This window comes from Doryrhamphus excisus, linkage group LG12 (genome assembly GCF_037039965.1).
Source record: "Doryrhamphus excisus strain RoL-2023G ecotype Guam linkage group LG12, RoL_Dexc_Guam_v1.1, whole genome shotgun sequence".
Lineage (NCBI taxonomy): Eukaryota > Metazoa > Chordata > Actinopteri > Syngnathiformes > Syngnathidae > Doryrhamphus > Doryrhamphus excisus.
In genome coordinates this window covers 1,818,520-1,831,497 of record NC_136368.1, presented here as the reverse complement: position 1 = coordinate 1,831,497, position 12,978 = coordinate 1,818,520, and the positions used below count along the sequence as shown (strand labels likewise).

Here is a 12,978-nt window from a genome sequence, read left to right as displayed (position 1 = left end):
TTATTTAATTGTTTAATTGCCATAAAATTGTAATGTTTTCCGAAGCCTAATTCTCCCCAAATTATATCTACATTTGTTGTTTTTTCAACTTTATGCCACTAAAATGAGGTTCATAATATTATGACTTTTTTCTCTTCATTTTTTGACTTTATTCTTGTAAAAATTACTGCTGATTTTCAATTTTTGCTGTTTTTTTCTGGTTAAATTCTATCCTATTCTGCTGCAGTGCAATAAAACAAATAGCCACGCACCAAAAATGGCCCTCGAGCCACACTTTGGAGCCCCCCGTGCTAGACAGGTGTCGGACTCCACGCTGACAAACACGTCAAATGAAAGCATTGTGGGGTTTTTATCCCATACTAATATTCAGCTTCATCAACGCTGCACTTGGGAGCCATCAGAGTGTTCATGAATAAAGAGGCTCTCTTCATTAAAGAGTCTAATTAAGCAGAGTGCTAATTAAAAAGACGCTACAATGCTGCTGTCGTGCGGCATTATCTGTAAAACTCATATTTTTGCGTTTATCTAGCTTCTTTAAAAAGGAACGGAGATTAAAAAAAACAACAGTCGATGCCCTCCATGGTCCACTTTGTCCACCTGGTCCTGCAGAAGCCCATCACCTGCTGCGGCTGCTAAACACTGCCCCCTGTCGCCGACTTGCACGCTACTACACCCAAAAGACAGCCACAATGAGCATTACAAGGCCGAGCCGGACTTTTCAACTAAAGATATCACACAGATAGAATTCATTAAATGTGTTTAGAAGCGAAGAGAGTGTCCAACCTACGTACGGATGTCAATGGGAGCCGTTTCGAAGCACTATGTGTCTCAGGATTCACAGCAACAACAAACAAAAAAGCTCACTTCCATTTCATACACCAAAGTGTCCAATGTTGGACAGTAAACGAGAAGAACCAGAACCACAATCTACAGCAGGGCTCATTAAGGGCCTTTAAAGTCTTCCTGCTAAGTTTTTGGCGGTGCTGAACGAGACACAAACACTCCACTGATGCCGGGAATCAACGTGAGTGGAAAGTCAAAGTGGACCTGCCTGGAAACACAACACGCAGACAACCCCTGCTTTGCAACATCTACCAAAAATAGCTCCGAAAGTGACTTTTTGTGTTCCTTTCGCGGGAAAACCGGGCTACTTCCCCGACTTGGGGGTCTACCTTAGAACCCAGCAGAACCCAAAGGTGCAAAGTGCAGCACCACGCACAAAAGTCTGGGCAGGTTGAAACGGAAAGAACAAAAAGACCAGAGACGATCCGTACCTTCTCGGATGCTCCTCAGGTTGGCGTCCAGATGACAATAACAATGATGATGTAATAAGTGGTCCTCGGTTCCGGGGTTCCGTGTCCTCCGCAGCCGCCTCAAAGCGTCCTACTCCGGGAGACCTGCAGCGGAAGACTGCGCCGAGGATCCTCGGAGCTCCGGACCAAACCACCGCGATGGAGGAGGGAGGGGGTGAGGACAGAGGACAGGAGAGGAGGAAGGAAGTGAGGGAGGGAGGAAGGCAGTAATTTACACCAGGCGAGCATGCGCACACCTGAGAATAATAAAATGATGGATGGGAGGATTTAGTACTCATCAATGTGGTTTTTGGTGACGTCACTTCATTAGGGATTTTAAAAACTTAAAAAAGGCGTTTAAGTCAAATAAAAGGTGCTAGCTAACTCTTATTTTCCAAATGTTTCTCTGATATTTGTCTCCTTCTCGGGAAGGTGGATTCAGTGGAACCGGATCCACAAAACGATCCAGGATGTCCTTTTAAAAATTATGTCATCAAAAGCTAAATAACAAAATTATTGTTTTTTTCCCCTCACGTGACACAAAAAGGCTGATTTTATTTCATTTAGTTTCAATTAACTTAAACTTGATTTATTGATATTAAGGAGCATACGAAACCGTTTGCTGTTTAAATGTATGCGCCTTAGTTCTTCCGTAACTACTCTAAATGTATGCGCCTTAGTTTCTCTGTAACTACTCTAGCCATTTGTTCTTCAGTAACTAATCTACATTTATGTGCCTTAGTTCATTAGTAACTACTCTAAATGTATGCACCTTAGTTCCCCAGTAACCACTCTAAATGTATGCATATTAGCCACCCTGTAACCACTCTAAATGTATGAACATTAGTCCCTCGGTAACCAATCTAAATGTATGCACCTTAGCTCATCAGTAACCACTCTAAATATATGTGCCTTAGTTCCTTGGTAACTACTCAAAATGTATGCACCTTAGTTCCCCAGTAACCACTCTAAATGTATGCATATTAGTCCCTCTGTAACCACTCTAAATGTATGCACATTAATCCCTCGGTAACCAATCAAAATGTATGCACCTTAGCTCATCAGTAACCACTCTAAATATATGTACCTTAGTTACTTGGTAACTACTCTAAATGTATGCACCTTAGTTCCCCTGTAACTACTCTAAATGTAGGCACCTTAGTTCCTCGGTAACTACTCTAGCCATTTGTTCATCAGTTACTAATCAACATTGTTGTGCCATAGTTCCTTGGTAACTACTCTAAATGTGTGCACCTCAGTTCCCCAATAACTACTCTAAATGTATGCGCCTTAGTTCCTCTGTAACTACTCTAGCCATTTGTTCCTCAGCAACGAATCTACATTTATGTGCCTTAGTTCCTCTGTAACTACTCTAAATGTATGCACCTTAGTTCCTCGGTAACTATTAAACTACTACCAAATACTAGCAGTATTTCAGTGCTCAAATACTAGAATGTATTCCCTCTACTAGTCGTTCCTTCCACAGCCTCTAACCAAAGCAAAGTGGAGCCAGATGAATTGATAAAGTTCTAATGAACAATTGTAATTGTCCTTCAATGTGGCTTCGCCACGCTGATGCTAACAAATGCTAGCAACGACAAACGCTGAACAAGCCTCGGCCTGGTGACCGTTTGTGTGTTTTACTTTGGACAGTTTTCTGTATGGTCAGGCTCCATAAATGAAGAAGAAGCTGCACTCAGCACATCTGACAGTGGCGCCCGGATGATGACGAATAGCAGCAGGATAACGAGCATCCTTTCAGGTGCACACATCCTTTACAGCGCCACTCATCTGGCCAGTCGACATCCAGTGGTGTTATGGTAACACCACTCCGGCATTCCCAGGCATTCTTTTCTTTGGGACACACTGCAACGCATCTGGTCTGCCAGGCAAGAAGAAGACGTAGCAGGAAGGATCAGTGTGGCATTTATTTTCAAATTGGGATACTTGGAGACTCTAACATGAGGGTATGTGTAGTACTCCCTCGTTTACCGCTGTTGTTAAAATGGGCTTCACTGCTTAGTCTGCTGCCCCCCCGTGACCCGACCTTAGATAAGCGGTAGAAGACGGTTGGATGGATTTTATTGAATGAAGAAGAATTCATCAGCAAAATACGTGTTTACAAATTCCATTTGTTAGAATACAGCATTTTTTAATTCAATGTAAAGTTATTGTAAAAAAAAAAATCACATAAAAACATGAAAATAACTGAAAATATTCAATTTATAAATCCAGAATCCTTCTTGGCAAAAAGTCCCTTATCCCAGTCGGGTCTGGAACCAATTAACCACAATAAACGAGGGATTACGATACGTGAATTTGGAAGAAACATATTTATTTGCTGTGAACTTTTTTGCAAAGAATTCCGATGAAGTGACTTTTGAAACACGGCTATTTTGCTGACAAATTTGGATTCAGTGACATTTTCAGATGTTCGGACAATTCACACGTTACATAAATTCAGCATGTAACAAAAACTTTGGTCATAAAAAAACCTGACATTTGCATAAAAAAAAATAAAGTAATTTCTGGGAAATGATTGGATCGAAAGTAAGGCAAAATAATGTCTTCTTTCAATAAAACATGCAACATTTCGCTTAATTTACGGGACAAAATCAGGGATGTCCGATAATAATCGGCATCGATAATTATCGCCCTGATATCAGCATAAAAATGCAATATGGGTCGATATCGGTATCAGATTTTTCCCTGTATCATACATATGTTCATTCAACACAGGAGATATGCCATATTAAACATATCGGTATCAGCCGGGAATTGAGATTTGGACAATATCGTCGTATCGGTCTTTGGCAAAAAAGCCGATATCGGACATCCCTACACAAAATAAGAAAACGATAATGTGATTTGTTGTTTATTGTTAGCACAGTCACAGGGGGGAAATAAACGTGTACAACATGGCTGATGGGACAGCAAAACAAAAAGGCAACAAAGACGTCTTGGCAAGAAGTGCGACGCATTAGCACGCTTTCCGATACGACGGATGCGGAATCATCTTCCGCGATGTCACGTTCCCGCCTGGAATGTAGCATAACATCGACTGACTGACGACCGCACTTCCCTTTCATTGTGTCACGCTTTCCCTGAGAACCGAATTGGCGACCACGAATTCTTTACAAAAAAAAAAAAAAACGTGCTACAGACCAGCTCGGGATATTCCGAGTGGTGGAACGGGAGTAGAAAACGCACAGAATTACAAAAAACCCAACGACAAGCGTGTATCTCCGTCTTAGGTCAACGTTGGAAATACAACATATTTCATCATCACGTCGCTGATGTGATTGCCGGGACACGATGGAGGTAACAAAACAGGAAACAGATTATTGAAATACGGACTAGGACGCTCATATTTGGCATCTTGAAAAGGGGGGGGGGGGGGACCAACGGTTCCGTTTCATCATGATTCTTACCTTAAGGCCACAACTTGAAGACAAAAAGGGAAAATGAGAGGAAATATTCACCCTTTGGCCTTGCGTTGCTACGGGAGCGTCAGGTCACATGATCACGTGCATGTTCACACGGCAGCTCCATACGTGAAGTCCGGAACCTAGGGAAAATGTCACCCTCTTGGAAGAGGGGGGGCGGGATGGTCAAGTGACAGCGCCCCCAGCCGCCACCCTCGGTATTGCATAGATACGCGTTAGCTTGTCAGTCAGTCACAGTGTCTGGGCGGCTTTCATTTGGACCCCAAAAAGGGGAGTGGGGGAAAGGGTGAGGGGGGGTCACCACCGTATTAAAAGATTTGCTGAGGTCATCACGTCTCTCCCGTGTCAGTGCTGATGGGGCGGGGGACGGCAAGTGCGTGGCTACCCCCCCCCCACACCTCAACGCCTCATTTCAGAGCTCCTCCTTCCTCTTGATGACTTTCTCCTGATCGCGGCCTCGCAGGCTGCGCATGAAGCCGATGAAGCCTGCTTCCTGTTGTGGACAAGACAGGATATATTTGGATTTCATGGTTTTTTCAATCACCTGCTCATGTGATGTATTATAGGAAAAAAACAAATAAAATTTAAAACCACTAAAACCATTTTATTTCTTGAGATTTAGTTTCCAGTAGGAACCAAATGTGGTTCCTTTCCAGATCAGAGCTTTCCACCCTGATTGAACCCTCGGCTTGGTTATGGATATATTCTTTTAAATGATGTACAACCATTTCTTTTTAACAAAGGAACCAAGTGACATGTTTTTTTATAGAGTTAATTTTTTTGTTTTATATTTTATGTATTTTTTTCTAGAGCAATAAAAGCGATTATTGGTACTGCGGGACTTTTGTAATGGAAGACGTAGCCGCATTGGACCCAAAAGTCCGCGAGCACTCACCCCGCGGTCTCCGTGGTACTTGTCCACGAACTTGCCATAGTTGTAGTGGTTGAAGGTGGGGTAGCCCTCCACCCCCTCCTGCTTGCACAGGTCCTGGTTCTGTCCTTTGGTGCAGTCCACCGCCGCGTACGCAATCTGGGAGAAATCACAGTGAAAAAAATTAGCTGCGAACCGAAAATGGCCCCCGGACTACACTTTGGGCACCACTGCCTTAAAATTGTGAGGGAATGTTTGAATATTTTTATATATATTTTAGTTTTATTATGAAAAATATTATTTTTAATTATTTTTATTTGCAAATTATTATTATTATTATTATTATTATTATCATTATTATTATTATTATTAATTATTCATGATTATAAAATTAAAATTATAAAATTATTTAAATAAAATTATTAAAAAATAAATATAATAAAAAATACTTATGATTAATTATATATTATTAAAAATTCTGAAAATATATATAAAAAATGTAATAAGAGTGCGTTTATGGTTTAATCTGAGGAATAGAGTGTGTGTGTGTGTTTACAAATGTAAAGAAATCGGCGTGAGGCTGTGGTTAAAGCTGTAAACCTTCGCAGCGTCTTGCGTGTGCTGCAACCTCTAACACGAAAATTTATACAAGCTAAGTCTCCTTGTGGCCTCGTTTACGGTTTTATGGAACAGGTTGCAAAGTTAGTGGGCTTTCAGGCTTTTAGGACGTACACCGTAAGTGTTAGATCACCACTATAAAACGGAAGGGAGGATAGACATTGAACATTGCCTTCCACGTGACGCTAGTCGGAGGCGGCTAACATCGATTAGCAAGGGGGCCGGCCCAATGAGGCGTAAATGTCGCCTCGCCGATTCACGGGGCAGACGCCGTGTGCCCTTTTTGGATGGATGAAATGTCACGGTCTCTCAGAGTGCTGAGCGGCGCACACCACGGCAACGCCGCGCACCGGAGGTGAAGGCGGGAGGAGGAAATGATGCGGAGGATGAGCAAACGTGGTTAAACGTTTCAGGGGCCTGATGCTAGCACTGCTCTGGAACCCGGTCCAGGCTGTGGTGGATAAATTCTTGACCCCACTTAACCTAACCTGAAGCAATGGAGGCGTCATTTGTTTCAGTGCTGGGTGGCAAACAGCAGAGGGCGCAACAGCAATGCGACAACAAAAAGTGCTGGAAAAAGTGAATGAGTGCGGTTCCACGGGCTGGTGAAGTTAGCATGTCAATGACTCGGGTACGTTAGGAGTGTTTTTCCACGATGACCGAGTGCTTTTACATGTCAACAATCAGTCTGTTTCGGGTTAGGGTTTCTGATACATAATTTGACAAATTGATTTGGTTAGAGTTGGACCTTCTGGAACACATGAATGACCCTAACCAAGGTTCCATTGTATAGAACTTGGAATTTTATTGCAGAATGAAGTACAGCATATTTATTTAGAAGTTTATTGAGGAAAAACTGCGTAGAAATAAAAATACATCTTTGGTAGCAAATAAGTGAATGACGCTAACCAAGGTTCTTCTGGAATGGGAACCAAACCAGACAAAAGTAATTTGAAGGTCAGCCAATCACATGAGATTTCAGGTCAGTGAGCATCTCAGGACATTTAATAAGTGAGGCCACCACACAAGGATGATGATGATGATGAGTACTAGCGGCAGCAAGTGTGATGACAACCATAGAACAGTACTTGGTTTTATTGACTAGTGGTAGACTTCTTTTTAAACTTGATATGACTTTAAAAGAACAACCCGGAAGTCAACCGGTGGTGTGTTTGACGCTGGAGGTGGATTTGGAGTCTATAGTGTGTGTGTGTATTCCACAAAAGTCAACAGGAGGTATTAATGAGCTGGCGCGCTACGAGCAGCGCCCTGTGGTAGCTCCGCCTTCTCCTTTTGGTGCACGATCAATGACGAGATGGGGGTGTGTATGTGTTGGGAAGTGAGGGCATAAAATGAAGTCATACTGTGGTGCTTCTTCAAGAGTCCACAGCCAATTGTCTTATTGATCCACCTTGCAGTGATGGAGGAGGTCACATCACGTCATTGATTGGACAGCGGCGCATTAGGCCGCAGTGACAAGCCGGCACTGACTAACTTCCTGTCACGCTGAGAAATGGACCGTGTGTGTGTGTGATGGCTCAGCACTGCTTCAGCGTGCTGCTTATTTACGCTGGCATTTTATTGACACCATTTGTCATCCGTCGCATATTTGATCAGTTTGATGACATAAAACGCTTTGAAAGCACGTCTGCTCTCTCCGCTTTCCTAAACGCTGTACGTCACGCCACAGGATAAATGTCATTTAGTTTAGTTTTATTGGCTTTAATAGCAGTTAACTTTCTTATTACACTTGTGTGACAGCTACGAATGCTGAAAAGCAGTACTGTATGTCGACTCACCCTTTTTCCACTTGGAATAAATTAAAACAGACCGTTTTGGGCGGGAAGAACGAATCCAAGGAAATACAGCCGGAATAGGTGCAGATTCTGGAGGAAATGTGTGTAGCTGCTCTATAGGAGTCCAAAAATAAATTAAGAGATGCAGTATTTAGCAGGGAAGTCGGTTTCTAGTTGGTTGATTTATTCTGAAATTCTGAGTGTGTAAATTGGAATAATTTTTGTTGTTCTGGTTGGCTTCGATAATTTAAGGGTTGTATTCCATTACATGTCAGATCATTTTTGTTTAGATTTAGTTATATTTAATTGTAATAACTGTTTTTATTGTACTAGTTTGAAGTTTGAAATTTAATTTTTTTGGACCCCAGGAAGAATAAACAAACAATAAATGTAAGATTCATCAAACGTTTGTTTTACATAACTTTAGTTTTATTTAGTTTGTTAATAAAGCAGTTAACTTTTGATACTTGTATGTTAAGAATACCGAAATGTGTGCTCTAGTAGGTCAGCTCACCTTTCTCTACTACCCGTAACACTATGTGACGTGAATGTGTCATCAAGGAATAGTTTTACTTCAGTTTAGTTTTATTTAGTTCATTCATACCAGTGTTTATTGTATGACATCTTAATCTTAAGATTTCATCAAGTCAGTTTCACTGAAGTCAATTTTTATTGATTTAGTTTGTTCATAGAGCAGTGAACGTCTTTTTATACACTTGTATAACAGTTAGAAATGCCAAAAAGCATGATGTACTAAGTCTAATCGCCTCTTTCCACTTCCCTAAATGCTAAATGTTCTTTCTTTAGTTCGATTTACAGAACTTGAGCTTGTTTGTACGCTTGTACGGCAGTTCAGAATGTTCCACTGTGACCTAAAACACCGTCCCTGCAGTTAACAAAGCTTTTAAAATAAGTACAAGGGGGAAAATAAGCTAGCCTTTGCTACCTTGCTTGCGCTTCTTCGCTTTGTGTGCACTTTGAGGAGCCAAATGAGGTCACATGGAGACTTCATTGATTTCCGGGACGGGCTGGTGTTCCAACAGAAGGAGGAGGATCAGCTCAAAACAACGGGTCAATACGTTCAAGTACAGTGTATTAAGTGTGACAGTGGGCAGACAGCACCAGTAGAGAGATATCGTCCTTCCTTACAGGCTAAAATAAAAAAACAAAAACATCCCATTATGTCGGCAATACCGTGTCGCTTTAAGTCAAGTTGTAGCCTGCTTCTGATTGTTTATGTCCTGGGCTGCTTGTGTTTGTCTTTAGTAAACAAGGCGACAACAAGAAATCGTAGCCAAGTGAAGCTGAGCTACACTACTCTACCACCTCCCTTTCTCCCTTCTTTGCAACGCCCCTTCCAGAGACATGCAGCAGAGCGGCTATTTATCTTCTCTCAAGATATCTCCTATACTTCACAACTACTACCAACCGTTTGAATACTGTGCCGCTAGTGAGTCAGTGAGGAAACATGAGCGCCCTCTGGTGGCAACCATGGCAGCCGTTGGCTAATGAACTGCTCTGATAGGAGTAATGCATTATGGGTAGAAGGTCAAATACATGAATAGGTGTTTTTTATATATTAACATGCATTTATACTTGTCTTGGATCTTTACTAGCTACCTTTTGAGTGTTAAGTTGCTGTGTGATGATTTTAGCATTCTTTATAAGATGACGTCATTTGATTCTAATGGGTTGACAAGCTCGTAGTTCTTATAACTCATGAAACGATGCATCTTATTACGGTTGGTTTTTTTGTGGCAATAGGTTCCACATTGAGCGTTTAAATAAAGCCACATCAACAATAAACATTTGAAAGAATGACATGTTTACATTTTTACACATATTTTGTGAAATCAACTTAAGGAACAAAAAAATCTGAGGAGCCGTTTCGGAGCCGACTCTTTGTAGGGAGCCATGCAAAAAGAGCAGGTTCTCCAACAAGACTAGTATGACCCTAACTCGTACGCAGGTTGAGGACCTCGTGTACATTTGATACATTTGACCAATGCTGCCAAACAACGTGGGTTCTTCTGGTATACAACGGAGTATTTGTTGTTCCAGTGTGTCAGTAGAAGAGGTACAGGGCGTCTCAGCCTGCTGACAACAACATGAGCTGCAAAGTGTGCCTCGCTGTCAAACGTTGCAAATTGTTGCCTCAGAAAAGTGCATGACTAAGTAGTCACACATTCACACACACGGCATATGACAATGATTTCAAAGTCATTCCAAACAAATGAGTGGTGGATTGGAGCGAGCGTGTACGCACACACACACAGAAGCATCTTCACGTAACCTGGAAAAGATGTTTTCAACGTATGAGTCAGCCAGAGCGAAGGAAAGCGTGTTGGGGGTGATGATGGTGCATGAAGGTGTCTTCTTGAGTTTGCGTGAACCGTGACTGACCTTGCTGGTCTCGCGTGCGGCTGCTATTTTATTAGCTTTGTCCACACGCTCGCATTCCTTCATGACACGCCAGAAGAAATATTAACTATGAGGAAACTTCTGGACTTATTTTTTTAAAAATGTAATAAAAAAAAAAAGAATGTGGCTGTAGCCACATGGTAAGGTGCTTGCACACGTGATGTATGTGTGGCATTTACGTGAACACTTCATTGTGTATCGGTTTCATGTCCATTTCATAGAACAATGGCATGACATCAGAGTGAGCCCTTTTGGCGGTCATACAGTCTCAGTGGGTGGAGGCGGGGCTAGTAGCATACACGCAGAAGTGTGCAGAAGAGTGGAACCGCAGTACAAATTAAATGAAATTGTAATATTTTTATGTATATACAATTGCTGCACGGTGAGCGAGTGGTTAGCACGCAGACCTTACAGCTAGGAGACCCGAGTTCAATCCCACCCTCGGCTATCTCTGTATGAAGTTTGCATGTTCTCCCCGTGCATGCTTGGGTTTTACTCCGGTTTCCTCCCACATTCCAAAAACATGCTCGGTTAATTGGCCACTCCAAATTGTCCATAGGTATGAATGTGAGTGTGAATGGTTGTTTGTCTATATGTGCCCTGTGATTGGCTGGCCACCAGTCCAGGGTGGACCCCGCCTCTCGCCTCTCATTATCCATATAGCTCGTGTACCGTATCCCACCGGAAGTGAACAAGGTGACGAGTGGACTGAAACGGAGCAAACACTCACCTTGCGGTCCTCTTTAAAAAGTTCTGCTGCGGTGGTGAAGTGAGGCACGGCGTTTTTACAGTGCGGACACCCTGCAAGAGAGCAGAGTCATTTCAATAACACAACACGACTGTCAGTCCCGGCAACACGGCGCATCAGTCAGAGTGCCGCAGTTGTTTACGCCGCCCGAGAGAGGGTTGGCTGTGTAAACGTCCTTATTGCCGCCATTAACGGTGTCACGGAGCTTCCATTCATGTACAGTGGGTCTTTCTGCAATAAACAACACTTCTGCAGACACGCTGACTGACTGGACTCGGCCATATAAAGCTGAAGTAGACACTTTGCCAACACCGCTTGCTGGTTAGAACCTCACTATGCGTTTTAGGAGTGGCTTATCTGTGCATTTCCCATCCATTGTGTGGGACTGTATACTGTGTGTTTTTTGCCTTAATACTAGGGGTCTCCAAAGTGCAGCCCGGGGGGGAGATTTGCAGCCTCATATTGGCCCTCGGCACATTCCAAAAGTGCACTTAACTCATCCAATCCAATTTTTCAAAATTCAACCCTTTCATTACAGGTCATTTCAGATGATTTGGAATGATTTTATGATTTTTCAAGGTACACAGAATATTGTGTTCTAAGGCTATAAACATGGACCCCAACTAAAGATAGATTAGACTGTCATCTATCATCAGAAAAAAAAGTTTGGTTCTACCTTCTTCTGTTCTTCAGTTATTAGCAATAGAAGATAGATACGTTTCAGGAAAATGTCAGCTCCCAACAAAAAAAGCTTTTTGTGAAACGATACATTTCAAATATAACTTTTGCTTTCGTGACAGCTCAAATACCTAAACAACTATAACAAAATAAAATATACAAAATAGTTTACCTGCAAATATAACAACATGAACTATTTACAATTTTCACAGTTGGAACTAAACTAAACAAACTACTGCCACCTTGTGGCCGTTTTTATGGCTTAATACGGTTCGAAGAGTGAGTCTGCAGTTGCATCATCACCTCTTTTTGCCCCATAAAAGATGCATAACTATGTCTTTGGGATCGGGCTTTCGGGTGTAACATATAAATACGTCTTTGGTATTGAAAGAGTTAAACAAGAAAAGTAAAAACAACAAAGAAGAAGAGCAGTCATTTTACAAGAATAAGGATAAGCAGTAGAAAGTCAATATTAGAGAAACAAAGTCAGAACATTAAGAGAAAAAAGTAGAACTATTTGTAGTCGAAGTAAAAATATTTGAGTAATTAAGTCATAACACTATGTGAAACACAACAAGAGTAAAGTTAGACATTTTGGAGTCGGAGTGGACGTGGCTATAAAAGTTGATGAAAGTTGTGTGTTTGGTGTGTGCACCAATGCTGGGACTGTCTATAAATAGTTCTTACATATTTCAGCCATACAGCAATTTATGCATTTGGCTAGCAGTTTTGCGAGTATGAGAAAATGAGGCAATAAGATTTCAACTGCCAAAAAAACACATTTGATGTGCCAGAAACAATCTTTGACAGGATGACTCACTTTCTGAAGCAATTTCCATGGTCGTGAAGCCGAGTACACACTTCTAACTTGCTGAAGATGTGCTGAAAACAGGTGGTGGTGTGACTTTACTTGCTTTGTCAATTCCCAGTCTCCCCCGTGGTTGGGTGGAGTCTTAAGGAGTTTGGAGGATGCTTACATACGTAAGGGCTGGTTAAAATCCAGGAAATGATCGCAGCGCCTCTCAGGGGAGGGTCGTCAATGCACACATCAAACCAGCCGCTAAATGTGTCATCTGGCAGATGATTGCGTTTTCTGTGAAACAAGCTA

General features: G+C 41.9%; 2 protein-coding genes across 4 annotated transcripts in view; both read right to left on the bottom strand.

Moving 5' to 3' along the window:
- sema5ba (sema domain, seven thrombospondin repeats (type 1 and type 1-like), transmembrane domain (TM) and short cytoplasmic domain, (semaphorin) 5Ba) overlaps nucleotides 1-1,761 on the bottom strand; it is an 86,986-nt gene extending 85,225 nt beyond the window's left edge. For 2 of the 3 annotated variants that reach the window (XM_058081857.2, XM_078795044.1), the window contains exon 1: nucleotides 1,275-1,761. The gene's annotated coding sequence lies outside the window, so the exon portion shown is untranslated. The remainder of the gene's footprint in view (nucleotides 1-1,274) is intronic. The other variant, XM_058081858.2, reaches the window with a different exon arrangement.
- A 1,596-nt stretch (nucleotides 1,762-3,357) lies between these two features.
- pdia5 (protein disulfide isomerase family A, member 5) overlaps nucleotides 3,358-12,978 on the bottom strand; it is a 34,794-nt gene continuing 25,173 nt past the window's right edge. Inside the window, exons 15-17 of the mRNA XM_078795050.1 lie at nucleotides 11,175-11,245; nucleotides 5,634-5,768; nucleotides 3,358-5,231 (exon numbers count right to left, since the gene is read on the bottom strand). Coding sequence (XP_078651176.1) covers nucleotides 5,151-5,231; nucleotides 5,634-5,768; nucleotides 11,175-11,245 — 287 coding nt within the window. The 3' untranslated portion in view covers nucleotides 3,358-5,150. The remainder of the gene's footprint in view (nucleotides 5,232-5,633; nucleotides 5,769-11,174; nucleotides 11,246-12,978) is intronic.